Genomic DNA, 27,562 nt, shown 5'->3' on the forward strand with positions numbered 1-27,562 from the left:
CCCGGCAGCTCTGGAATCAATCAGAGCTAGCGGGAGTGAGGGGCTAGGGTATTCAGGGAATTTAATGGGAAAATACACTGGTTGAGTTGATAGAAAAGGAGATCTTGCATCCTATCTGGGTTGGAGCAAGGGAATTCCCTGGCTTGTCACCTCCTCGCCTATTAGTGGATATAGGGCAGGTCGGGGAGGAATGACCCCTTTCTCCACAATAGGAGAGCAGAGGCCCAGATTCCTCCCTCTCCTACGCTCTGCCTCGGCCAAACGTGCAGAGCCCACCTCCATCGATTCTGGCCACGGAGCAGGTGTAGCCATGGGCTCCGGATTCCGCACAGGTCTTCGTCAGGACCGCAGGAGGTTGTCCAACTGGATCGCCATGCTGATGAGCTGGTCGAGTGACAGGTTGTCATCACAGCAGGCTAACTCCATCTGTACCTCCTCCTGCAGTCCGCTGCGGAACACGGTGACCAGAGCCGACTCATTCCATCCGGTGAAGGCTGCGATGGTCCAGGAACTCCAGGGTGAACTCCGAGGCGGTCCTAGATCCCTGACGTAGTCGGAGTAGATGCTCACCCTCCTCTCGGCCCTCCACAGGATGATCAAACACCGAGCGGAAGAGGAGGGTGAAGCGCTCGTAGGACTCGACCTCGGGTCCGCCTGTTTCCCAGACCACGGCACCCCAGTCCAGGGCCCGTCCGGTCAGTGCAGAGAGGACGGTGGCAACCCTGTCTCTCCCGGAGACAGCCTCGGCCTAGCGAGCGAGGTACAGGTCGCATTGCAGAAGGAATCCCTTGCATCTCGCTGGCGCGCCGTCAAAGCGCTCCGGCGAGGGACAGGGGTATTCCGCGGACCGGCTCAGATGGGACGGAGGCAGGTAGTGGTTGTGTGCGGACTGGTGCCGGAACCGGTGCTGGAGACTGGAGGGACTGCACGTTCCCCTCCAACCACAGGATGGTTGCCAGCACACTGTCCATGGTGCTGCCGAGTGGACTTATTTAGACTTTCCATAACAAAGGGGTTGAATACTTATTGACTCAAGACATTTCAGCTTTTCATTTTTAATTAATTTCAAAAAAATTCTAAAAACATAATTCCACTTTGACATTATGAGGTATTGTGTGTAGGCCAGTGACAAAAAAAAAATGTAATCCATTCAAAATTCTGTCTTTAACACAACAAAATGTGGAAAAGGTCAAGGGGTGTTAATACTTTCTGAAGGATTACATTTACAACAGATTGACCAATAGCATTTCAAATCAAATCAAATCAAATTGTATTGGTCACATGCGCCGAATACAACAGGTGCAGACATTACAGTGAAATGCTTACTTACAGCCCTTAACCAACAGTGCATTTATTTTAAACAAAAAAAGTAAAAATAAAACAACAACAAAAAAAGTGTTGAGAAAAAAAAGAGCAGAAGTAAAATAAAGTGACAGTAGGGAGGCTATATATACAGGGGGGTACCGTTGCAGAGTCAATGTGCGGGGGCACCGGCTAGTTGAGGTAGTTGAGGTAATATGTACATGTGGGTAGAGTTAAAGTGACTATGCATAAATACTTAACAGAGTAGCAGCAGCGTAAAAGGATGGGGTGGGGGGGCAGTGCAAATAGTCCGGGTAGCCATGATTAGCTGTTCAGGAGTCTTATGGCTTGGGGGTAGAAGCTGTTGAGAAGTCTTTTGGTAGCAGAGAGAACAGTCTATGACTAGGGTGGCTGGAGTCTTTGACAATTTTGATATATATTTGACAATTTTGACACTATTTATACATTTGTATAAATAGTGAAAAGAACAGGTCCTAGCATCTACCTTTATGTACTTCAAGAAATTCTGACTTAACCCCACCAACAGTAGGCCACTTTTGGTGATGGTTTGGCATCACAGCTCAGGTCAAGGGTTTGTCATCCCTGTTTTACTCCCCCTCAATCTTTGGACCTTGGGCTGGTTCTTAAAAGAAGGGAAACTGTGCCAAGATGCTCAAAGCTGTGTTGAGTTGCAGCAGGTACATACCCACGTCTAGAGAACGTTGAGAAGACTACTCCTTTAGGATGTATTAGACTAAACCAAGACTATAGATAGATATAGATAGATATACTATATACTATATACTGTAGATACTATAAGATATTGATCTGCTGGACAAAACACATAGCATGCTGCTACTGCTTTTCACACTCTGTAGTCTGCTCAGTTGTGGTAAGTATAATCATTATTTATATCCCTCGAAATTATCTTTCTATGGAACCTAATTTAATATCATATTGCTATAAATGTACATGGAATACTTACACTACGTATTTATTTGGACAGTGAAGTTAAAACCTTAATTTTGGCTCTATACTCTTGCATTTTGGATTTTGAGATAAAATGTTTCATGAGGCAACAGTGCAGAGTGTCACCTTTTATTTGAGGATATTTTCCTACAAAATCTGTTTTACCGTTTAGAAATGAAAAGCACTTTATGTATTTAGCCCCCCCCATTTGAAGGTGGCATAGGTATTTGGACAGATTCACTTATATGTGCATTAAAGTAGTCAAAAGTTTAGTATTTGGTTCCATATTCATAGCACGCAATGATTACTCTACAAACTTTTGGTTGTGTTTCAGATTATTTTGTGCCCAATAGAAATGAATTGGTAAAAAAAAGTATTGTATGATTTTGGAGTCACTTTTAATGTAAATAAGAATACAATATGTTTCTTAACACTTCTACATTAATGTGGACGCTACCATGATTATGGATAATCCTGAATGAATCCGTGTATAATGATGAGTGAGAAAGGTACAGAGGTATATATAATACTAATTTGCGTAGACTACTTAAATAACATTGAAGAGTTGAAATGCTAACCTCCCCTATTATTGGTAATGGTGAGAGGTTAGCATGTCTTGGGGGACGTGATCTTTGTGCCTCTGTTACTTTCTCACTCATCATTATACACGATTCATTCAGGATTATTTGTAATCATGGTAGCGTCCACATTAATGTAAAAGTTTATGACGGAAGGAGGGCACGATGCCCTCTCATCCTTGGCACGAAAAAGTTGTGGAATGTTTCCTCATCTAACCCAAGACAAAACGGGGATAGGGGGCTATCACTGTAATTCATTACAGACAAGCGACAACACTAGGAATAGCCATGATAAGTTACGATCAGTTACACTGGACTGAAGTTAGTTCTTTTTTTCTTCTTGTTGTGTAAATAAGCAATAAGGCATGAGGGGGTGTTGTATATTGGCCATATACCACAAACCCCCTACGTGCCTTATTGCTATTATAAACTGGTTACCAACGTAATTAGAGCAGTAAAAATTAATGTTTTGACATACCCGTGAAATACGATCTGATATACCACGGCTGTCAGCCAATCAGCGTTCAGGGCTTGATCCACCCAGTTTATAATGTTCCATACATCGTATTGTATTTGCTTTGTTATTTTCCATAAACTGAACTATGATCAGTTAGGCCTACAGCTAAACACTCCTGTGATTGTTGTGTTGTCAGCCTTCAGTCAGTGCGAGGAGGGATGGAGAGCATATGAGGACAAGTGTTACTACTTCTCTACCAACAAAAAGTCCTGGGATGATGCCCGCACAGACTGTGTGGGACGGGGGAGCCATCTGATGAGCATCCTGGACATTCATGAGAGGGTGAGCTTCTGGGTTTGAGATGCGTTCTACAGTAGTCTAGTTCATAGCTGCTGGATAGGGCTCTGTGCTGTAACCTCTGCTCTCTCCTGGTAGACATGGGTGCGGACTCAGATTGGTACAGAGATTTTCTGGATCGGTCTGAATGACATTGCTGCTGAGGGAGTGTGGGAGTGGACTGACGGGAGCACCTTCCTCCCCTACTTAGCGTACGTAGCCATCTTATGATCTTATACGATCTGACACTATATTAAAAACACATCAGCAAAATTATGGCTCCATTAAATGAACAATCTGGTTGGGGGGGGGTAATCAAGTGCTGTTATGTGTCAGTCATTGTCATTGTATCAAGTACAGTAACACCCTATAGTAGCCTTTGTTGTGTGAAGGTTGTTGATGATTGGTTGATGGGCACCATACTTCCCAGGATAGTTGGGTATCAAGCCCTCGTTTGACCCCATGATTATTCATATTCACCTCTGATGTTCTCATGTGTGCTTGTGCACTCTACACAGATACTGGAAACCAGGCAATCCTGACAACTGGCAGGACAACGAGGATTGTGGGGAGGTGGTCGGGGGAGAACATGGACAATGGAATGATGACGTCTGTGTTAACCTGCAGAAGTATATCTGCAAGCGCCCCAACCGTAGGTTTAACAAGCAAATCAACATACCGCCGTTGCCTGTTGTCTACAATAATGCTTATGGGACCTAAGGAGGTGAATGACATTCGTACACATTTCACTCCTTTCCTCAGCTAATCCTCCAACAACGTGCGACACAGCCAACGGATGGAGCCAGTATGGATCCAACTGCTACAAACTACAGACAGACACCAGGAAGAGCTGGTTGGGAGCCAGAAATGACTGTGTGAGGGACGGGGCGGACCTGGTGTCCATCGCATCACAGGAAGAGGAGCAGTACGTCACAGGACGACTGGACTCTTCCATGTACGACCTCTGGCTTGGCTACACCACTCTGGTAATCAAAACATACAGTATATGAAAACTTTAACTTAAATACATCGACTTAACCTGACTAACAGGTTGTTACATCATTCTAATTTAATTCATAATCATCAGAACAATGTATACGTTGAAATTGCATAGAAAATTCCATGTAGAATAATTACAATATTGGGTGGTTAAAATTGTTGAATTTAATATTTGATTAGACAGATTTTTATTTGATGTTGTTTCAATGTTGAAAGTAAAATGGTATGTTTGAATCAACGTCATTGTTTCAAAATCATGCCATCAACCTAAATAAAGAGTTAGGACTTATATTGAAATAAAATATGAATTCACAGTCCAGTAATTCCTGCTGAAACAGTGACTCCTATTGGTATATGAGAGGAAATGCACTTCAGTGAGAATAACTTTCATCTGGATGCCTCTATGTACCCTGCTTAGCTTTGGAAACAAGCAGCGTTCCATTCAGCTGAGCTATCATGTCAACACATTTAGACATTGAAAAGCTTCCATACTCATTTGCGTAGACTACTTAAATAACATTGAACAGTTGAAAGTATCTCTAACTATTCTTACACAAGTTTTATGCAAAAGTGCATTTGGAGTGAGGTTGGGTTTATGTAGGCTTAATTGACATCTGATTTGCTCAAAGAACACCATAATTTCAACGTGTAGCTAGGTATAATATCATTCATCCCTGGTTGATTGGATCTTTGGAAGTTTAGTAGTAGTCACCATTAGCCTTATAAATAGGATGCCAAATGTATTATATTAATAATACACTTTTACTTTTGAATATTGTCTTGTATATGAAGAATGGTTGGTTGACTTCAAATTTAAATCGCCAAGTTATTAATACATTGTATTCACGTTTCCATCTCAACATAAAAATATAAGTTGAAGAATAGGACTAAATCAAATCAAACTTTATTTGAAGTGCATTTAAAGTTGATTTTGAATTAGTGCTATATTTTACATTTACATTCTAGTCATTTAGCAGACGCTCTTATCCAGAGCGACTTACAGTTAGTGAGTGCATACATTATTTTTTATTTTTCATACCCCCCGTGGGAATCGAACCCACAACCCTGGCATTGCAAACGCCATGCTCTACCAACTGAGCTACATCCCTGCCGGCCATTCCCTACCCTGGACGACGCTGGGCCAATTGTGCGCCGCCCCATGGGTCTCCCGGTCGCGGCCGGCTACGACAGAGCCTGGATTCGAACCAGGATCTCTAGTGGCACAGCTAGCACTGCGATGCAGTGCCTTATACTTTAACTTGCATTTTTGGTTAAGATGGAGACATCTCAATCATTAATTTGTAGACAAACTGGATATTGAATTGTGAACGCAACCAAACGCCAACATTTGAAGGAAATGTATCTTCTGCTTGGATAGTATATAGAGCTGGGGATTGCAAGGGACCTCACGAGACGATATTATCACCATACTTAGGTGACACTACGATATGTATTGCGATTCTCACAATGTTACAGCCTTATTCTAAAATGGATTCAATTGATTTTTTCCTCATCAATCTACATACAATACCCCATAATGACAAAATAGGTTTTTAGACATTTTTGCAAATTTATAACAAATAAAAAACTGAAATATCACATTTACATAAGTACTCAGACCCTTTACTCAGTACTTTGTTGAAGCACCTTTGGCAGCGATTACAGCCTCAAGTCTTCTTGGGTGTGACGCTACAAGCTTGGCACACCTGTATTTGGGGAGTTTCTCCCATTTTTCTCTGCAGATCCTCTCAAGCTCTGTCAGGTTGGATGGGGAGTGTCGCTGCACAGCCATTTTCAGGTCTCTCCAGAGATGTTCGATCGGGTTCAAGTCCGGGCTCTCAGAGAATTGTCCCGAAGCCACTCCTGCATTGTCTTGGCTATGTGCTTTGGGTCATTGTCCTTTTAGAAGGTGAAACTTCGCCCCGCTCTGGAGCAGGTTTTCATCAAGGATCTCTCTGTACTTTGCTCCGTTCATCTTTCCCTTGATTCCGGCTAGTCTCCCAGTCCCTGCCGCTGAAAAACATCCCCACAGCATGATGCTGCCACCACCATGCTTCACCGTAGGGATGGTGCCAGGTTTCCTCCAAACCTGAAGCTTGGCATTCAGGCCAAAGAGTTCAGTCTTGGTTTCATCAGACCAGAGAATCTTGTTTCTCATGGTCTGAGAGTCCTTTAGGTGCCTTTTGGCAAACTCCAAGCGGGCTGTCATGTGCCTTTTACTGAGGAGTGGCTGATTGGTGGAGTGCTGCAGAGATGGTTGTCCTTCTGGAAGGTTCTCCCATCTCCACAGAGGAACTCTGGAGTTCTGTCAGAGTGACCATCGGGTTCTTGGTCACCTCCCTGACCAAAGCTATTCTCCCCCGATTGCTCAGTTTGGCCGGGCGGCCAGCTCTAGGAAGAGTCTTGGTGGTTCCACACTTCTTCCATTTAAGAATGATGGAGGCCACTGTGTTCTTGGGGACCTTCAATGCTGCAGAAATGTTTTGGTAGCCTTCCCCAGATCTGTGCCTCAACACAATCCTGTCTCTGAGCTCTATGGACAATTCCTTCGACCTCATGGCTTGGTTTTTGCTCTGACATGCACTGTCAAATGTGGGACCTAATATAGACAGGTGTGTGCCTTTCCAACTCATGTCCAATCAATTGAATTTACCACAATTTACCTATTAATAGGGCTAATGGTGACTACTTCTAAACTTCCAAAGATCCAATCAACCAGGGATGAATGATATTATACCTAGCTACACGTTGAAAGTATGGTGTCCTTTGGGCAAATCACATGTCAATGTAGCCTACATAAACCCAACCTCACTCCAATTTACTTTCACATACAGCTTGTGTAAGAAAAGTTAGAGGAGTCACTTAGGTAGTCTACGCCAATGAGTATGGAAGCTGATCAATGTTGAAACGTGTTGACATGATAGCTCAGCTCCATCGGACAAAGCTAAGTAGGGTACATATTAGTCATTTAGCAGACGCTCTTATCCAGAGCCACTTACAGTTAGTGAGTGCATACATTTTTCATACTGCCCCCCCCCCGTGGGAATCAAACCCACAACCCTGGCGTTGCAAAACGCCACGCTACCAACTGAGCTACAGGTAGGCATCTGGATGGTAGTCTCAGTCTCGCTGAAGTGCATTACCCCTCAAATACCAGTAGGAGTCACCGTTCAGGCAGGAGTCCTCGAACTATGGGTACAAGTTTTATTTCAATATACACTATATATCCAAAAGTATGTGGACACCCCTTCAAATTAGTGGATTCGGCTATTTCAGCCACACCCGTTGCTGACAGCTGTATGAAATCGAGCACACAGCCATGCAATCTCTATAGACAATGGCTCACATGAGTGCTGAGGCTCTTAGCGTGTAAAAATCGTCTGTCCTCGGTTGCAACTCTCACTACCGAGTTCCAAACTGACTCTGGAAGCAACATCAGCACAAGAACTGTTCGTCGGGAGCTTCGTGAAATGGGTTTCCATGGCCGAGCAGCCGCACACAAGCCTGATCACCATGCGCAATGCCAAGCGTTGGCTGGAGTGGTGTAAAGTTCGCCACCATTGGACTCTGGAGCAGTGGAAACGTGTTCTCTGGAGTGATGAATCATGCTTCACTGTCTGATGGATGAATCTGGCTTTGGCAGATGCCACAGAACCCTGAATGCATAGTGCCAACTGTAAAGATTGGTGGAGGAGGAATAATGGTGTGGGGCTGTTTTTCATGGTTCCAGTGAAGGGAAATCTTAATAATATAATATAATATGCCATTTAGCAGACGCTTTTATCCAAAGCGACTTACAGTCACGTGTGCATACATTTTTACGTATGGGTGGTCCCGGGGATCGAACCCACTACCCTGGCGTTACAAGCACTGTGCTCTACCAATTGAGCTACAGAGGACCACATGCTGCAGCATACAATGACATTCTAGATGATTCTGTGCTTCCAAATTTGTGGCAACAGTTTGGGGAAGGCCCTTTCCTGTTCCAGCATGACAATGCCAGTGTGCAAAGCCAGGTCCATACAGAAATAGTTTTTTGAGGTTGATTCAAACATATCATTTTACTATCAACATTGAAACAAGGTCAAATAACATATGTCTAATGAAATATAAAATTCTACATAATTTATACAACCCAATATATAAGTATATTGAATATAGAAGGACAACTATTTGTTCTGTTTCTATGTGGACTTTTCAACGCAATTTCAACGTATACATAGTTCTGATGATTACGTTGGAATTAGATCGATGTAACAACCTGTTAGTCAGATTAAGTCAATGTATTTAAGTTAAAATTTTACCCTAATCAATTGATTACAACGCTGGTTGAAATTAGATGAAAACAGTATAGGTTGATTTCTTTTCTTAAATACAATGTATTTTCCACGTTTTCCACAATACATAGACGAATTAAGTAGAAACAACATTGATCCAACCAGTGTGTACTAGCTACATGTAATTATATAACTTAACCCTGGTATAATGAGTTATCATTTTTGTTTTTTCACAGAAATGCACAACAATATCATGTCAGGTTGAAATTAACAGCGTTCAGTTCAGCTGGTCTGATGCTTCTACAGGGGCCTACGTCAACTGGGGAACCGATCCTCATCAGCCAGATCTCAGGTCGGACAGGACATGTTGGGTGCCAGATCTATATGATCAACTGTATCACAGTGATTGTGCAGGGTTGATTCTAGCTTCGCAGTCAAAAATACCTTCTCTCTCTCCGACAGTGAAAAGGAGAACGGGATTTGTGTCGCAGTGATCAAGGAGGCGGGACAGGACTTTGGGAAGTGGAAGTCCCATATATGCCGTCATGAGCGCCCTTACATGTGCAAAAGAGCACTCAACAGTAAGCTCAGATCTTCAGAAATCATTACTGGATAGATAACCATGTGAATGATGTGGTATTAGCTCAAATTACTGTGACATGACTTAATACATTGCCAATTATTATATGGTTTGATATGGTCTTCAGAAGGCAATTGAACACCGTGCAACAATGCAGATAAATGTGCTAACTGCTCAATAGAACTCCGTGGCGTCAACTGACAAGCTAACTAGTGGCTGCAGGCTCCTGAGTGAAAACATGGGCTTTTTCTAAATGAAATCCACTCAAGACAAAACTAAACGGGGACTACATGTATATTTATTTACAAAGCTAAAAGACTGAATTTCAATATCCATCCTCCGCGAAGACAATCTGCTCCTGTTTTCATTGTGTCTTTCCCTTTAAATCGCCATAGAAACGGCCTCTCTCAACGTAGATTGATCGTGGTTATATGCAATTAAAGCCAAGGATATGTAGGTGAAAATGACGAAGATATCAAGTTGATTTTTGATTTGTCCAACAAGCGGAAACACCTCCAAATGGTACCACCTCACAACACCAAATATGGAAGAGATACAACCAAGAGCGGCACAGTCTAAACTAGCAACGATCGCAGCAAATGCATGTTCTTATTTCATCAACACTGTCAAGTACAAGGTTACAATATTGTAGAGAACAATCGAATGATTAATTATATGTAATTTATAATAAAATAGGGCAAGGAAAACAACGTTTTGACATTGATTTCGTAGCACCCTCTTGAATTGCCCCGTTTTTCTCTACGTTGTAACAGCAGTGAGTGAACACCCTATACTCTGTTGTATTTCCCTCTGAAAAGCCATTTGCCCTCCCGGTTGGATCAGTTTCAGTGGGAGCTGTTACTGGGTGGTCAGCAACAAGATGCTCCTGACCAGCTGGCATGAGGCTCAACAGAAGTGTTCAAGTGAGGGGGCTAACCTGGTGACAATTAAGACGTAAGAAACAACACGATTTACTGAACACAATGATTGATAAGAAAATGAAAACATGTTCTAATTCGTATCACTTGTTGTTTTAGTCAAGAGGAGCAATACTTCATCAACACTCATCTGCCTGAACTTAATCAAGGGGAAGTGCCTGATATGTGGATTGGTGTTGCAGGTATATCAGACCTACAGATTTAACCCAATAGCTTTATTTGGCCAATATCTTATGAGCTTTTCACTGTAATCTGTGACACTTGACCGATGTGGGCTTGACGAGCACTGCTGGTTGCGTCGTTGTAAAGAGAGACTGCAGAATATTTACTAAAACTCACATTTTAAGTCAATGAAAAGGCCAAGTCTACAATTTCCTGATTTGTGATGTCACTAGATCAGGACCAGGATGGTACATTCAGATGGGTGGACAAAACAGATATTATGTTCTCCAATTGGAAACCTAACTTTCCCAAGAACACAGCAAACCTCTGGGACTGTGGTCAAATCTACACCGGTAAGGGCATGTGGTCTGTACTACATTAATCACTTAATCCATCAACAAACTCTGGATCATAGAGGAGGAAAGGTACAGAACTTTGTTCTATTGTTTTTTGCCTTACAGGAGATTTCTCTGGAAAATGGGAAACAACCAACTGCTTCAAAAACCTGGGATACATTTGTAAAATGGTGGGGGGTCAAAATGTTAAGCCTACGTCTGTTCCAGGTTAGTGGCTGACAACTGGAAGCCCTTTGTTTGTATTCCTATAAATCATGTCAATGCAAACTAATACGTTCTTTATTCTATCAATATATCGTTTGACATATAACATAATACTTTGCATTGTTTTGGTGTAGATTCTCATTGTGATGCTGGATATCTTCTCTTGTTTTGGTGTAGATTTTTATTGTGATGCTGGATATCTTCTCTTGTTTTGGTGTAGATTCTCATTGTGATGCTGGATATCTTCTCTTGTTTTGGTGTAGATTCTCATTGTGATGCTGGATATCTTCTCTTGTTTTGGTGTAGATTCTCATTGTGATGCTGGATATCTTCTCTTGTTTTGGTGTAGATTCTCATTGTGATGCTGGATATCTTCTCTTGTTTTGGTGTAGATTCTCATTGTGATGCTGGATATCTTCTCTATGGAGACTACTGCTATCACTTTGAGACTGAAATGGTGAAAAAATGGCAAGATGCTGAGAGTTACTGTGCCAATCAAAATGGCCACCTGGCAAGTTTTCATACTCAAGAGGAACTGAGCTTCATAACTAGTGAGTGGTTGACAAAATGTAATAAAACAACAACAAAAAACATCTATATGTTGAACCTTAAAAATATTATATTCCATTGGAAATTGTTATTTTGCAGCTCATATGCCCGGCCCATCCTGGGTTGGTCTTAGTGACATTACGACAGAAGGAGTGTGGGTCTGGACTGATGGGACTCCATCCGTGAGTGACAAATATTCCATTGATTAAAAGTTTGTGGGCCAAATTGTTTGATGGTATACACATTTGAGATTTAAATTAACATTCACTTTGGCTTCACTCTCTCTTCCAGGACTTTCTACCATGGGCGCCCAACCAGCCTGACAACTGGCAGGGCAATGAGGATTGTTCCAATATTCGGGGATTCAACCACCATGAAGCTGGGCTACTCAACGATGAGTTCTGTACAATGACATTAGAATTTGTCTGCAGAAAAGGTCTGATTTGTCATTTCACCATTTTCCATGACTAAATGTTCTTTGTAAAAAATATATATACAGTGTATTTGGAAAGTATTCAGACCACTTGACTTTTTCCACATTTTGTTACGTTACAGCCTTATTCTAAAATGTATTAAATTGTTTTTTTCCCTCATCAATCTACACACCATACCTCATGATGACAAAGCAAAAACAGAAATATCACATTTACATAAGTATTCAGACCCTTTACTCAGTACTTTGTTGAAGCACCTTTGGCAGCGATTACAGCCTCGAGTTTCATTGGGTATGACTCTACAAGCTTGGCACACCTGTATTTGGGGAGTTTCACCTATTCTTCTCTGCAGATCCTTTCAAGCTCTGTCAGGTTGGATGGGGAGCGTTGCTGCACAGCTATTTTCAGGTGTCTCCAGAGATGTTAGATCGGGTTGAAGTCCGGGCTCTGGCTGGGCCACTAAAGAACATTCAGAGACTTGTCCCGAAGCCACTCCTGCGTTGTCTTGGCTGTGTGCTTAGGGTTGTTTTCCTGTTGCAAGGTGAACCTTCGCCCCAGTTTGAGGTCCTGAGCACTCTGGAGCAGGTTTTCATCAAGGATCTCTCTGTATTTTGCTCCGTTCATCTTTGCCTCAATCCTGACAAGTCTCCCAGTCCATGCCGCTGAAAAACATCCCCACAGCATGATGCTGTCACCTCCATACTTCACTGTAGGGATGATGCCAGGTTTCCTCCAGACGTGACTTTTGCAATCAGGCAGAATATTTCAATCTTGGTTTCATCAGACCAGAGAAACTTGTTTCTCATGGTCTGAGAGTCTTTAGGGGCCTTTTGGCAAACTCCAAACGGGCTGTCATGTGCCTTTTACTGAGGAGTGGCTTCCGTCTGGCCACTACCATAAAGGCCTGATTGGTGGAGTGCTGCAGAGATGGTTGTCCTTCTGGAAGGTTCTCCCATCTCCACAGAGTAACTCTGGAGCTCTGTCAGAGTGACCATCGGGTTCTTGGTCACCTCCCTCCCTAGGCCCTTCTCCCACGATTGCTCAGTTTGGCCAGGCAGCCAGCTCTAGGAAGAGTCTTGGTGGTTCCAAACTTCTTCCATTTAAGAATGATGGAGGCCACTGTGTTCTTGGGTACCTTTCAATGCTGCAGAAATGTTTTGGTACTCTTCCCCAGATCTGTGCCTCGACACAATCCTGTCTCGGAGCTCTACAGAAAATGTATTCGACCTCATGGCTTGGTTTTTGCGCTGACATGCACTGTTAACTGTGGGACCTTTATATAGACAGGTGTGTGCCTTTCCAAATCATGTCCAATCAATTGAATTTACCACAGGTGGACTCCAATCAAGTTGTAGAAACATCTCAAGGATGATCAATGGAAACAGGATTTACCTGAGCTCAATTTCGAGTCTCATAGCAAAGGGTCTGAATACTTATGTAAATAAGGTATTTTTGTTTTTTATTTTTTATAATTTTGCAAAAAAATCTAATAGCCTGTTTTCACTTTGTCATTATGGGGAATTGTGTGTAGATTGATGAGGACTGTTTATTTAATCAATTTTAGAATATGTCTGTAACGTAACAAAACTTGGAAAAAGTCAAGGGGTCTGAATACTTTCCGAAGGCACTATTCAAAAGTAAATTACCACAGAATGTAAATAATACACTGCTCAAAAAAATAAAGGGAACACTTAAACAACACAATGTAACTCCAAGTCAATCACACTTCTGTGAAATCAAACTATCCACTTAGGAAGCAACACTGATTGACAATACATTTCACATGCTGTTGTGCAAATGGAATAGACAACAGGTGGAAATTATAGGCAATTAGCAAGACACCCCCAATAAAGAAGTGGTTCTGCAGGGGGTGACCACAGACCACTTCTCAGTTCCTATGCTTCCTGGCTGATGTTTTGGTCACTTTTGAATGCTGGCGGTGCTTTCACTCTAGTGGTAGCATGAGACGGAGTCTACAACCCACACAAGTGGCTCAGGTAGTGCAGCTCATCCAGGATGGCACATCAATGCGAGCTGTGGCAAGAAGGTTTGATGTGTCTGTCAGCGTAGTGTCCAGAGCATGGAGGCGCTACCAGGAGACAGGCCAGTACATCAGGAGACATGGAGGAGGCCGTAGGAGGGCAACAACCCAGCAGCAGGACTGCTACCTCCGCCTTTGTGCAAGGAGGAGCAGGAGGAGCACTGCCAGAGCCCTGCAAAATGACCTCCAGCAGGCCACAAATGTGCATGTGTCTGCTCAAACGGTCAGAAACAGACTCCATGAGGGTGGTATGAGGGCCCGACGTCCACAGGTGGGCGTTGTGCTTACAGCCCAACACCGTGTAGGACGTTTGGCATTTGCCAGAGAACACCAAGATTGGCAAATTCGCCACTGGCGCCCTGTGCTCTTCACAGATGAAAGCAGGTTCACACTGAGCACATGTGACAGACGTGACAGAGTCTGGAGACGCCGTGGAGAACGTTCTGCTGCCTGCAACATCCTCCAGCATGACCGGTTTGGTGGTGGGTCAGTCATGGTGTGGGGTGGCATTTCTATGGGAGGCCGCACAGCCCTCCATGTGCTCGCCAGAGGTAGCCTGACTGCCATTAGGTACCAAGATGAGATCCTCAGACCCCTTGTGAGACCATATACTGGTGCGGTTGGCCCTGGGTTCCTCCTAATGCAAGACAATGCTAGACCTCATGTGGCTGGAGTGTGTCAGCAGTTCCTGCAAGAGCAAGGCATTGATGCTATGGACTGGCCCGCCCGTTCCCCAGACCTGAATCCAATTGAGCACATCTGGGACATCATGTCTCGCTCCATCCACCAACGCCACGTTGCACCACAGACTGTCCAGGAGTTGGCGGATGCTTTAGTCCAGGTCTGGGAGGAGATCCCTCAGGAGACCATCCGCCACCTCATCAGGAGCATGCCCAGGCGTTGTAGGGAGGTCATACAGGCACGTGGAGGCCACACACACTACTGAGCCTCATTTTGACTTGTTTTAAGGACATTACATCAAAGTTGGATCAGCCTGTAGTGTGGTTTTCCACTTTAATTTTGAGGGTGTCTCCAAATCCAGACCTCCATGGGTTGATACATTTGATTTCCATTGATAATTTTTGTGTGATTTTGTTGTCAGCACATTCAACTATGTTAAGAAAAAAGTATTTAATAAGATTATTTCATTCATTCAGATCTAGGATGTGTTGTTTAAGTGTTCCCTTAATTTTTTTGAGCAGTGTATAAAAGTATCAACTGTCTTTCTAATCCTCAGCAAAAGGTCAAGGACCCCCACCCAGACCTCCCACATCGGGGCCAGGTAAGTTGACCATTCTTTACCTCCTAAAAATCTCTCACTTGCAATTTCCAACAAGAAATCAGTTTGACTGTTGGCCATTTTAACCACACACATTTATTTTTGTGCAGTTAAAATGCAACAAACAGGTAAAAAAAATGTTCAGAGTGTGGTGTAAGACAGGGCTGTAGTCTAAGCCCTATTCCAAAATATATAATCTGATTTTTTCCATCCTGCAGATTGGAATGAGAAGTGTGGCTCTTGGATGTCAGACCCGTTCAATGACTACTGCTACCTGTTTAACTACCTGTCCACGAGGAAATGGGCTGATGCACGTGCTGACTGTGTGAACCAGGGAGGGGACCTTCTCAGCATCACCGAGCCCTTTGAACAGGCCTTCATTCAATGTACAGTTATGTTAAAAAGTGCTATAAACATTTTCAGTAAAAATAAAATACTATAACAATATTGTCTATTCACAACAGCAATTCAAATGAGTAGTATTCTGATGTGTTGTGTTCATGAACAGCTCAGGTCCAGCTGATTCCTACGGGGGTGTCCATGTGGATGGGGGGACATGACTCCATTACAGAGGGGGGCTGGGAGTGGACTGATGGCTCTCCTTTCAGATACATCCACTGGAACTCAGGTAATAGTCCTAATGCTTTCAGATACATCCACTGGAACTCAGGTAATAATAATAATAAATAATAATATGCCATTTAGCAGACGATTTTATCCAAAGCGACTTACAGTCATGCGTGCATAATTTTTTTTTGTGTATGGGTGGTCCCGGGGATCGAACCCACTACCTTGGCATTATAAGCGCCGTGCTCTACCAGCTGAGCTACAGAGGACCACAGTAATAGTCCTAATGCTTTCAGATACATCCACTGGAACTCAGGTAATAGTCCCAATGCTTTCAGATACATCCACTGGAACTCAGGTAATAGTCCCAATGCTTTCAGATACATCCACTGGAACTCAGGTAATAGTCCTAATGCTTTCAGATACATCCACTGGAACTCAGGTAATAGTCCTAATGCTTTCAGATACATCCACTGGAACTCAGGTAATAGTCCCAATGCTTTCAGATACATCCACTGGAACACAGGTAATTGTCCTAATGCTTTCAGATACATCCACTGGAACACAGGAAATAGTCCTAATGCTTTCAGATATATCCACTGGAACTCAGGTAATAGTCCTAATGCTTTCAGATACATCCACTGGAACTCAGGTAATAGTCCTAATACTTTCAGATACATCCACTGGAACTCAGGTAATAGTCCTAATGCTTTCAGATACATCCACTGGAACTCAGGTAATAGTCCTAATGCTTTCAGATACATCAAATCAATTCAAATTGTATTTATCACATGCACCGAATACAACAGGTGTAGATCTTACCATGAAATGCTTACTTACAAGCCCTTAACCAACAATGCCGTTTTAAGAAAGATAAGAGTTAAGAAAATATTTACTAAATAAACTAAAGTTTAAAAAAAGTAACACAATAAAATAACAATAACTATATATACAAGGGGTACTGGTACCAAGTCAATGTGCGGGGGTACAGGTTAGTCGAGGTAATATGTACAGTATTAGTCAAAAGTTTGGACACACCTACTCATTCAAGGGTTTTTCTTTATTTTTTTACTATTTTCTACATTGTAGAATAATAGTGAAGACATCAAAACTATGAAATAACACATATGGAATCATGTAGTAACCAAAAAAAGTGTTAAACAAACCAAATATATTTAGAAGTAGCCATCCTTTGCCTTGATAACAGCTTTGCACACTCTTGGCATTCTCTCAACCAGCTTCACCTGGAATGCTTTTCCGACAGTCTTGAAGGAGACTGTACATGTAGGTAGGGTTAAAGTGACTATGCATAGATAATAAACAGCGAATAGCAGCAGCGTAAAAAAAAGGGGGGGGGGGGTCAATGTAAATAGTCTGGGTAGCCATTTGATTAGCTGTTCAGCAGTCTTATTGCTTGGGACGCTTATTCACTTATGGCTTATCCTCTAGAACGCAGGTAATGCTTCTTTTTTTGGATGTTTTTTCCATGTATTTTAGAGGAGTGACTTCCCCAGAGTGGCGAGGTGGTACAAATACCAAGCATGACATTTCTCTACCTCCTCTTTGCCTCACTCAGGCAACCCAGACGACTATGAAGGAGAGGATTGCCTTTCCATGCTCATCAACACCGGCTACTGGAACGATGACAACTGTGACTACAATAGAGGATACATATGCAAGCGCAGAGGTAACCTGGTCCTGTACAAATGGTTGTGTCTTTTGAAAATGTTAAAATGTTATTTTTAAAAAAAAAACTACTTCCCTGGTTTCTTTCAGGAAACACACCAGTTTCTCCTCCACCCCACGATGGTAAGATAAATGAACCCTGCTCTTATAGACAAAGTATAAACTGTGGACTATTGATGCACAAGTTTACTGTTGCCTTTTTTATCTGATTTAAGAGTGTGGAGACTCCTTTTTCTACTATTGTAGTGTATTAGGATTATGTCTTTGTTAATGTTTTTCATGTGGAACTGAAAGGATGTTGATTTTAGTTCAAAAGTAGCCATTTGTAGGGTGACGCCCAAGGGGAGACAGGTGATTGGACAGCAGAGGGAGCAACCCATATTTTTGCATTGTTTATAAGTATGGGCTAGACAAAGAGGGGGTTAGAAACAGACAGATTATTTTGGGACACTGTTTCTCCAGACACTGCAGGTCTGTAACTCATGCTGAAAGCTTGTGATGTGAATAAACTTATGATCAAGGTTCAGTATGAGCGGACTCCTTTGTTTATCAGCAATAATTGCCAGCATTTACTCGATACTACACTATCTTTGAAACCTGTTGATCATGTTTGTACGGCTGGTGATCTCCTGTAGGGTTTGAAACTGCTTACATCTGTGAGGACTCCAGTGCTGTCCTCCACTGTGACACCAACAGCTCCATCAACATCCAGTCAGCTTTCTTTGGCCGCAAGAGTGACAAGATCTGCCCCCACCAGGAAGGAGCTTCAGGTACGGGGTGGAGCAAATGCCTCTGCTACTGTCGCTGCAACCAGTCATCTATTTGTATGTGTTGGGCGTAATACAGTGCTTCAGACAGACATATTACTAACACGTTGGTTATACCTATCAGGAACATGCACTGTAGATGGCATCCTGCCTTTGGTACGAAAGGCGTGTGAAGGCCGACCCTTCTGCTTCTTGTATGCCCATGCTGAAACTGACCCCTGCCCTTCCATCTCCAAATATCTGGAAGTAGTGTACAGCTGTGAGCAACATGGTAGGTTGAAACCATCCCTAACCCTAACCAGACTCCCTGTCCATACTCCCAATTCCTCAATACCCAACCCCCAAAACTTGAACAGTACCTCTACTGTTTTTAACCGTTGTCTCTCTGCAGTTATTCACGTGCCGGATACCTCTTGTGGTCTGACTTTCATGGTGCTGGTGTTTTTGATCTTTCAGTGTGTCTGAAAAGTCTGGGTCTGGCCCAGGGTGGTACCGTCCCGGACGCAGGATTCTCTGCCTCTTCCTCAATTGGTTCTAGCAATGGTCCTAGCAATGGTCGCCTGAATAGTAACTCCTGCTGGAAAACCTCAAGCCCCGGTAAGTTAACCCCTAACACCACTTTTCAAATTTCTCACAATTCTCAAATCAATTCTCATTACTTTTTTTTTGGTGAAGGCAGTTCATTTTGTTCCTCTTCTGACATCACCACAGTAAACTCCTGGATCCAGGTGAACCTAGGCGAAACCAAAAAGGTCACAGGGGTCGTGATGCAAGGGTGTAAAGATGCAGATCACTGGGTGACTAAATTCAAGATCCAGCACAGTATGGATGGAGGCCAATGGACTGACTACGTAGACGACGGAGGGGTAAAAATCACATCAAACACACAGGGCCCGTTTCCCAGACACAGATTAAGCAAAGTTCAGGACTAAAGACCACTTTCAATCGAGATCTCCATTGAACATATAAGTCCAGGACTATACTTTATCCAGCACACAATGTTCCTGTATTTCATCCACTGTCCTATGGTGGTCTGGATTATAAACTCCAGCCTCATCGTTGCACTTTGCCCTTCCTGTTTGTCCAGCAATTCCCAGGCTCAACGGACAGGAACACGCCAGAGACCTACATCATGGGGACTCCTGTCTCTGCCCAGTATGTCAGGATTCTTCCCCAGGAATTCAACGGACAGGCTGGACTTCGCTTTGACATCCTGGGATGTACACCTGACTGTAGGCAAAACTCGGCTATCTTTTTTTTCCCTATTGTGAATTTTTTGTGTCCACTCAGCATACTGACAAAGAGGTGTTTACTTTTCGCAGATGCTGTGACCTGTAGTGCAAAGCCCAACTTTGACTTTGCCAGTGACCGTAGGACGTAAGTCAAGACTCATTTTGAATTATAGTTTTAATTTCGGGAATAGAGTATTGCTTAGACTGCTGCCTTGTTATTATTCCATAACTGAGAAGAGAAATCTGCTAGATTCCTCCAGGCTAAAGTCTATGCCTTACCCTATTCCAAAAATGTATATGCTTAGATATTGTCTGATTTGCAGTTCTGTATGGATTCATATCTTCCATGGGGGGCACCACAGAACCTGACAGGATACACACACACAAAACACAACAAAAAAAAGGGCATTTTATGTCTACAACTATTTCTGCTATCTTTATGAGTATTATTTGCGTGCATCTTTCAGTGTCCACTGCCCAGCAGGATGCGCACGGAAGACATACACTGTGTACGGGTCAACAAAATATAGAGGGGTGAGTGAATAAAAATGGGTTTAACCATTTACTACTACCACTGCTTCAACACACGGTTTGTAGATGTGACGATATTGGGTGTATGTTCATTTGCATGACATGAATCTGTGTACCAGGACTCCCACATTTGTGCAGCTGCGATCCATGCCGGAGTAATCCTGAATGATATTGGAGGAGACTGTACTATGTTGAAGGAACCGGGCCAGAACTTCTACAGCGGCTCCACCAAGAACGGCATCACCTCCAGGCAGTTAGTGTCTCATTACTGCATGACAGTGCACTGTCTACACTTCTTTAATTAATTAATTAATTAATTAATAAGAACCATGCAGCCAATACCAACATAGTACCCTTTGATCTTCAACAGGTATGATGGGAACTATCAAATATCATACCAGTTTGCAGATGGAGGTACGTCAGACTACACCAACAAACAGAACATGCTCCGACGTCAAATCAAGTCGCCAAAGGACACTAATATGACTTCAATGTGATTGAATGTGCTGTAGGCTACTTAACTTAACTTTGATTCCTCTGCAGAGTTGAGATGCTTGGGGCCTGACTGGTATGAATTTGGGGAATTCTGCTACAAGCCCTACGGAGATAAAAAGACATGGCATGCAGCCCGTGGCGAGTGCAGGAAGCTGGGAGCTGACCTGGTGTCCATTCAGTCCATGACGGAACAGAGCTGGCTGGAGAGCTACCTTTACATGGGTAAGAGTCCACAGGGTCCGTATGGGGAAGTATGGGGGGGAACATGAACACTACTTGCTGTTGGAAAGCTGACTTCTTCTTTTGATTCCGTCTTCCTTGCAGCCACCAATGATGTGTGGATTGGGCTGAATGATTTGGGCTTCTCAGGCCTGTTCTCCTGGTCAGACAACCACTGGGTCACTTTCACCTACTGGGCACCAGGAGAACCCAACAACCATCAAGGCTTCAATGAGGACTGCGTGGAGATGTTTTATCAGGTAACACGGTTAGCTTGGGCTCACATGCTTAACTCTTAACAATTACCCCCCTACTCTTAACCTTACTGTTGTCATCACTTTAACCTGACACTTGTGTCCAACCAAAAGTGTCCTGTTCCTTTCATTGCAGACTGGTAGATGGAATGATGTCCCCTGCACGGAACTGAACACTTATATATGCAAGATGCCCAAAGCACACTACCCGCTTCCCTCCGTCATGCCCACGGTGTACGGATGCCCACAGGTGAGTGGTTGTCCTGTTGCACCTGCACCTGCCTGTAGTAGCTATCCCTCTGCAGCACCACATCAGTGTTTGTGTGATGTGCCACAGGGCTGGGATGCCTATGGTTATTCCTGTTACTGGATGGAAGAGACCGCCAGAACCTGGTCAGACGCCAAGGCCTTCTGCGAGCAGCAGAACAGCAAACTTCTGCACATTGGGGACATGTGAGTGTGATTCTACCTCAGCATCTCACAAGATGTCTTTGTATATGTTGTGGCAGATACAGATCATCAGTCTGGTGTACTTCGATCTGTTGGAAACCGGCCGGTGCATTTTTTTGATCCAAAGGGGCATCACATTCAAGACAAACAAACCCCCTTGGAATCTCGGCATGCCTCAGGATGTCTTTATATGTCTATAATGCTGGTCTTCGATTGGTGTTGAATAATATCTGTGATGTCTTTTCCAGTTATGAACAGTCCCACTTCACGGTGAAGCTGGCTGGATACACTGGTTTGTGGTGGATTGGACTGAGGGCAGGGGGTGATTCAGGAGGGGTGGATTACATTTGGGATAATGGAGCACCTCTCACCTTCACACACTGGGATCGAAACCAGCCAGGTAGAGTCATGTTACACCAATTAACGAATCTGAAATATTTTAATGTTAGTATATCGGTTGAATTGTTTACAATTGTCGTTGTGGTCCTCCAGATAACCACGTGGGAACCTGCGTTGGCATGACTACGGGCCCTACTGGTGGGTTCTGGGATGACAAGCAATGCACTGAGGCATTCCCATTCGTGTGTGAGACACCAAGGCCTGACATCACACCGCCCACTAAACCTCCAACTCCTCCCCCTTCACCGGACTGTGCGGACGGTTGGACGGCTGAGCGACACTTCAGGAACTGCTACAGGGTAAAGATACATACTAGCTTCATTTCAACTGATACACTGTAAAGATACAGACTAGCTTCATCTGAAGTGATACACTGTAAATATACATACTAGCTTCATCTAAACTGATACACTGTAAAGATACAGACTAGCTTCATCTGAACTGATACAGGGTAAAGATACAGACTAGCTTCATCTGAACTGATACACTGTAAAGATACAGACTAGCTTCATCTGAACTGATACACTGTAAAGATACAGACTAGCTTCATCTGAACTGATACACTGTAAAGACACAGACTAGCTTCATCTGAACTGATACACTGTAAAGATACAGACTAGCTTCATCTGAACTGATACACTGTAAAGATACAGACTAGCTTCATCTGAACTGATACACTGTAAAGACACAGACTAGCTTCATCTGAACTGATACACTGTAAAGATACAGACTAGCTTCATCTGAACTGATACACTGTAAAGACACAGACTAGCTTCATCTGAACTGATACACTGTAAAGACACAGACTAGCTTCATCTGAACTGATACAGGGTAAAGATACAGACTAGCTTCATCTGAACTGATACACTGTAAAGATACAGACTAGCTTCATCTGAACTGATACAGGGTAAAGACACACTATCTTTATGTGAACTGATAATCATTAAAGACACAGACTAGCTTCCTCTGAACTGCTGAACTAGTACAGGGTAAAGAGCCTCAACACTATATGAACTGATACTTGGTAGAGAAACACAGCATTATCTGAAGTGCTACAGGGTAAATCTCAAAATGTTTGTTGTAGCTCTTCACGGTGGATTTCTCCAAGAAGAAGAGTTGGTCTGCAGCCCGTGAGGACTGTACGTCCAGGGGGGCAGACCTTGTCAGTATCCATAGCATGGAGGAAGAGAACTTCCTGTCCACGCACACCAAGGGGAAGTCCATGTGGATCGGGCTGAAACACAACCCTACAGATGGAGGTTACCACTGGAGTGACGCTACTCCTGTGAGCCACACCAACTGGGGACATGGGGAGCCCAACAACCATGAGGGTCGTGAGGACTGTGTAGAGATGGTGAGCAACACAAATGGAACGTCGTCTTGGTGGAACGATCTCAACTGTGATGCCCATCAGGACTGGATCTGCATGATCTCCAAGGTGAAGAAGCCCATCGTGCCTCCAGTGCCCCCTCCTCCTGTTCCAGGTAACCAGCTTAGTGCACCTCTGATCACACTGTTAAACCATAAGATAGCACCGTAGGTTTCATGATCATTGATTTGTTCCAGAAGTTTCAATGAGCTGTACGTCCCTGAGAAATGGCTTGTATCTCCTCCAGCACCTGACTGCGGTACCAACGCTGGCTGGAGGAAGAACAATGGCATCTGCTATTACTATAACGATACCGACATAGTGGACTTCTACCAAGCTATGTCCCGCTGCTACGCTGAGAAGGCCCATCTGGTCTCCATCTTAAACAAAGACGAACAGGCGTACATCAACACAATGGTGCGATATGCTTGTCCAAGCAGACCTCTCGAAAACCGATACATCTAATGCAGCTTTAACTTAGCTTAACTTTGTTAAGTTTATCGGGTTGTGTGTAGGAGGAGTTACAAAATCTCAATGGTCGGCTCCTCTCAGTAACGTGTCTTGGACATTGCAGATTGGGACGGGAAAGGCCGAATCATCGTGGATTGGAATGCTGGTGTTTGGGATCGCAGCAGACCAATACCAGTATGTATTTTTTTTTGTATTGATACTACCCATGCTGTTGCATAATATATGGTGTGGGATATTGTCAAGACTGCTCACCACCTATCTCTGTTCCCCTACACAGGTGGGTGGACTGGTCCCCTGTCACATATGTTTTCTGGGGTCCGGGAGAGCCTAATAATGCCAATGGGGAGGAACAGTGTGTCCAGATGAACAGACATCAAGGTACTGATGTAAACAGGTTGAGCTTTCTGTAAAGAATATAATAAAAAATAATACAAAATAAACTCCCATACAACAATTTTGGTCGCATATGCTCCTAAATATTTTGCTGTGCGACCTGACATTTTATTTTGGGAGCACCGTGTGCCTACAAAAATAAATCACCCAGATAATAATTGTTGTAATGATTAGGCTTCGTTGTCCCGTTGTTTTCGAGTGCCTTGAGAGAAAAAAAAAAGTGAGCACAGATTCGTTACTGTCATTGTTGCGTCATTACTACAGCGAAAACGGATTGTCAGGTTAAAAGATACTGTATGACCCATATTACCGACGCAATGTTTTTTTCTTCCGATCGTGAATTGGCTATACGTTCATTAACTATTTCGCAGGCTGTACCAAAACCACTCGTTGTTCAGTCATGTAAATTCATTAGCTAGCTAGCCAACTTTAATTACCAGTATATCTAAACATTTGACGATAGAAAGGGGAAAAAGTATACTTCTTCAGAAAATCCATCAAATCAACTCAAATTGTATTTGTCACATACACGTGTTTAGCAGATGTTATAGCGGGTGTAGCGAAATGCTTGTGCTTCTAGCTCCGAATAGTGCAGTAATATCTAACAAATAATATCTTAACAATTTCACAACATATACCCAATACACACAAAACTAGTAAGGAACGATCACATCACTGCAATGAAGTTGACGCTCTTAAAGAGACAGTGTACAAATGTCGATGGGAATGCATCTCTATAGGTGGTTCTCATACACGATGGAGAAACCAAAAATTCCACAAATGACTGTAATGTCAATGACCAGGTTTATGTATCAACATTTTAGCTTTTTATCAGAAACAAATGTCTTTACAGGGTTAAAATTATTAGTTTCTAAGGCACAACAGTAGCTAGAAATTAATCTAGTCCCAATATAGGCTATATCTAAATCAATTTTAAAAATATTGTTTTCTGGTGCTCCTAAATTTTATGTTGTGCTCCTAACTTTTTAAGTTGGGAGCACCATTCTACCATTGGAAAACGGTTCATTTAGAGGCCTCATCCAACATATTCTGTCTCTTGTTTCTCGTAGGTAATTGGAACGATGTCAACTGCGCCCGTACCAATGCAGGTTACCTGTGTAAGAAATACCCTGGTGAAGACCACACCCCTCCTCCTCCCACCCAACCCTGGACGGGATACTGCCCAGAGGGTACGGCAGAAACATGCCCATTAATCCTTCAGGTGCTGATTTGTGAAATGATCCCCCCCCCCAAAAAAACACTAGCAGTAACCAGTGTCTTATGTCTGGCTGTTCTAGGATGGAAACTGTTCCGAAACAAGTGCTTCATGTTCCAAGGACACAAGCACGGGATGAAAGGCAACTGGACCTTCGCTCGGAGTTGGTGCAAAAGTAAAGGAGCAGAATTGGCTGTCATCGACAATCAATATGAGAACGGTAATCTATTAGAAAGAACCATCACTTTGGAGATCCAGTGGATCAAAGTTCCTATTTTTTTTTTCCCATGGTGGTTTTACATTTTGAATGTCCTCTGTTCTCCAGACTTTGTGTCCAGCTATCTAAGGGAACTGAAGCGGTCAACATGGATTGGCTTGACAGACAGCCTGGTGGAAGGGGGGTTTGGCTGGAGTGACGGTGTGAGTCCGGTGTTGTACACCAACTGGGCCGACAAGGAACCCAACAACGATGGAGGGCGGGTGAGAATCATGCACAGCTCCAACATACTTCAGATGAGGGTTTTTTTGAAGGTCACCGTGAATGTCAAAAGATTCTAAGGTTTTTCACCTCACAGACTGGATGGTTTTAAAACGAGTTAACAGGCTACAAGTTTCACAGAGATTAGACTTTGACCTGTTGCCTCCCCCAGGAGCACTGCACCGCCATTACTCATAACTCCTTGGTGAGCGGACGCTGGAACGATGACTTGTGCACTGAGGAACATAGCTGGGTCTGCTCCATGAAGAAATGTTAGTGCTGACAAAACAAAAACTCACTCTTTGTAACTTCATTTTTTTGTTGTTGACCTTTGTTAAAAGTTCTATAATTTCATTCCCGACAGCAAGCAGTATGGCTCCGCCAGCTCCAACCCCAAACCCCTGCCCCGCTGGCTACGTCTCCTGGTATAATAACTGCTACAAGCTGGTGGAGGAGCCCAAGACGTGGGAGGCAGCTCAGCTGGCATGTGAGCAGGAAGTGGGCAACTTGGCCAGCATTGACATGAGCTACGACCAGGCCTTCGTGGCTGGGGCTGTACTCCAGGGCAAGGCAGACGCATGGATTGGACTCCGACGCAAGGCACTAGCCAAATCCTCTTTATAGAATTGAACTGGCATTCATCACAACAAAGCTCATTTTCAAGTTGTGTCATTTCTTTGATTATGGTAAGTGGACAGGGTGCTCTTGGTTGATGGTTTGTTGTATCTGCAGGATGATAGCAGTTCATATACCTGGACAGACGGCTGGCCAGTGTTCTTCACTCACTGGGGACCTGGGGAACCTAGCAACCACAAAGCAGAGGGCTGTGTGAGCATGCATGCAGACCGCATCTTCCATGGAACGTGGAATGACACCGATTGCAATTCTGCCAAGGCCTACATCTGCAAGATCACCTCAGGTAGGACCTACAGTGCCTTCAGAAAGTATTCATACCCCTCGACTTATTCCACATTTTGTTGTTACAGCCTGAATTCAAAATGGATGAAATATGTACCCATCTACCCACAACACCCCATAATGACAAAGTGAAAACATGATTTTAGAAATGTTAGCAAATTTATTGAAAATTAAATACAGGAATATCTCATTATCTCAATATCTCAAGTATTCACACCCCTCCGTCAATACATGTTAGAATCACCTTTGGCAGCGATTACAGCTGTGAGTCTTTGCACACCTGGATTGTACAATATTTTCACATAATTCTTAAAAACATTATTCAAGCTCTGTCAAGTTGTTTGTTGATCATTGCTAGACAGCCATTTTCAAGTCTTTCCAAGTCAAAACTGTAACTAGGCCACTCAGGAACATTCAATGTCTTCTTGGTAAGCAACGCCAGTGTAGATTTGGCCTTGTCTTTTAGGTTATTGTCCTGCTGAAAGGTGAATTTGTCTCCCAGTGTCTGTTGGAAAGCAGAATGAAACCAAGTTTTCCTCTGAGTGGTACTCAGTAATGTGTTTTGTTAGGTTTGCCCCAAGCAAAATGCTTTGTATTAAGGAAATAAAGTGAATTTGGTAGCCAATTTTTTTTTTAGCAGTTTTACTTTAGTGCCT

At 43.3% G+C, this 27,562-nt stretch overlaps 1 protein-coding gene across 2 annotated transcripts in view; it reads left to right on the top strand.

Annotated features, from left to right (window-relative positions):
* Positions 1–1,999: 1,999 nt before the first annotated feature.
* LOC121573392 (macrophage mannose receptor 1) overlaps positions 2,000–27,562 on the top strand; it is a 30,047-nt gene continuing 4,484 nt past the window's right edge. The window contains exons 1-44 of one of the 2 annotated variants that reach the window (XM_041885331.2): positions 2,000–2,194; positions 3,503–3,648; positions 3,742–3,854; positions 4,161–4,294; positions 4,405–4,628; positions 9,155–9,270; positions 9,381–9,499; positions 10,317–10,452; positions 10,536–10,618; positions 10,832–10,951; positions 11,060–11,161; positions 11,551–11,709; positions 11,807–11,889; positions 11,999–12,143; positions 15,420–15,464; positions 15,680–15,847; positions 15,970–16,089; positions 17,605–17,715; positions 17,805–17,837; positions 18,350–18,484; positions 18,606–18,752; positions 18,938–19,078; positions 19,193–19,347; positions 19,569–19,713; positions 19,804–19,858; positions 20,181–20,247; positions 20,364–20,497; positions 20,615–20,658; positions 20,788–20,961; positions 21,064–21,218; positions 21,349–21,462; positions 21,550–21,665; positions 21,911–22,062; positions 22,155–22,360; positions 23,146–23,545; positions 23,678–23,847; positions 24,005–24,075; positions 24,179–24,279; positions 25,365–25,484; positions 25,593–25,730; positions 25,836–25,990; positions 26,161–26,260; positions 26,353–26,588; positions 26,721–26,907. In XM_041885331.2, coding sequence (XP_041741265.2) covers positions 2,152–2,194; positions 3,503–3,648; positions 3,742–3,854; positions 4,161–4,294; positions 4,405–4,628; positions 9,155–9,270; positions 9,381–9,499; positions 10,317–10,452; positions 10,536–10,618; positions 10,832–10,951; positions 11,060–11,161; positions 11,551–11,709; positions 11,807–11,889; positions 11,999–12,143; positions 15,420–15,464; positions 15,680–15,847; positions 15,970–16,089; positions 17,605–17,715; positions 17,805–17,837; positions 18,350–18,484; positions 18,606–18,752; positions 18,938–19,078; positions 19,193–19,347; positions 19,569–19,713; positions 19,804–19,858; positions 20,181–20,247; positions 20,364–20,497; positions 20,615–20,658; positions 20,788–20,961; positions 21,064–21,218; positions 21,349–21,462; positions 21,550–21,665; positions 21,911–22,062; positions 22,155–22,360; positions 23,146–23,545; positions 23,678–23,847; positions 24,005–24,075; positions 24,179–24,279; positions 25,365–25,484; positions 25,593–25,730; positions 25,836–25,990; positions 26,161–26,260; positions 26,353–26,588; positions 26,721–26,907 — 5,818 coding nt within the window. In that variant the 5' untranslated portion in view covers positions 2,000–2,151. Of the gene's footprint in view, positions 2,195–3,502; positions 3,649–3,741; positions 3,855–4,160; positions 4,295–4,404; positions 4,629–9,154; positions 9,271–9,380; positions 9,500–9,629; positions 10,021–10,316; positions 10,453–10,535; positions 10,619–10,831; positions 10,952–11,059; positions 11,162–11,550; positions 11,710–11,806; positions 11,890–11,998; positions 12,144–15,419; positions 15,465–15,679; positions 15,848–15,969; positions 16,090–17,604; positions 17,716–17,804; positions 17,838–18,349; positions 18,485–18,605; positions 18,753–18,937; positions 19,079–19,192; positions 19,348–19,568; positions 19,714–19,803; positions 19,859–20,180; positions 20,248–20,363; positions 20,498–20,614; positions 20,659–20,787; positions 20,962–21,063; positions 21,219–21,348; positions 21,463–21,549; positions 21,666–21,910; positions 22,063–22,154; positions 22,361–23,145; positions 23,546–23,677; positions 23,848–24,004; positions 24,076–24,178; positions 24,280–25,364; positions 25,485–25,592; positions 25,731–25,835; positions 25,991–26,160; positions 26,261–26,352; positions 26,589–26,720; positions 26,908–27,562 lie in introns of those variants that run through there. The other variant, XM_041885332.2, reaches the window with a different exon arrangement.

Source organism: Coregonus clupeaformis, chromosome 9 (assembly GCF_020615455.1).
Source record: "Coregonus clupeaformis isolate EN_2021a chromosome 9, ASM2061545v1, whole genome shotgun sequence".
Taxonomy (NCBI): Eukaryota; Metazoa; Chordata; class Actinopteri; order Salmoniformes; family Salmonidae; genus Coregonus; species Coregonus clupeaformis.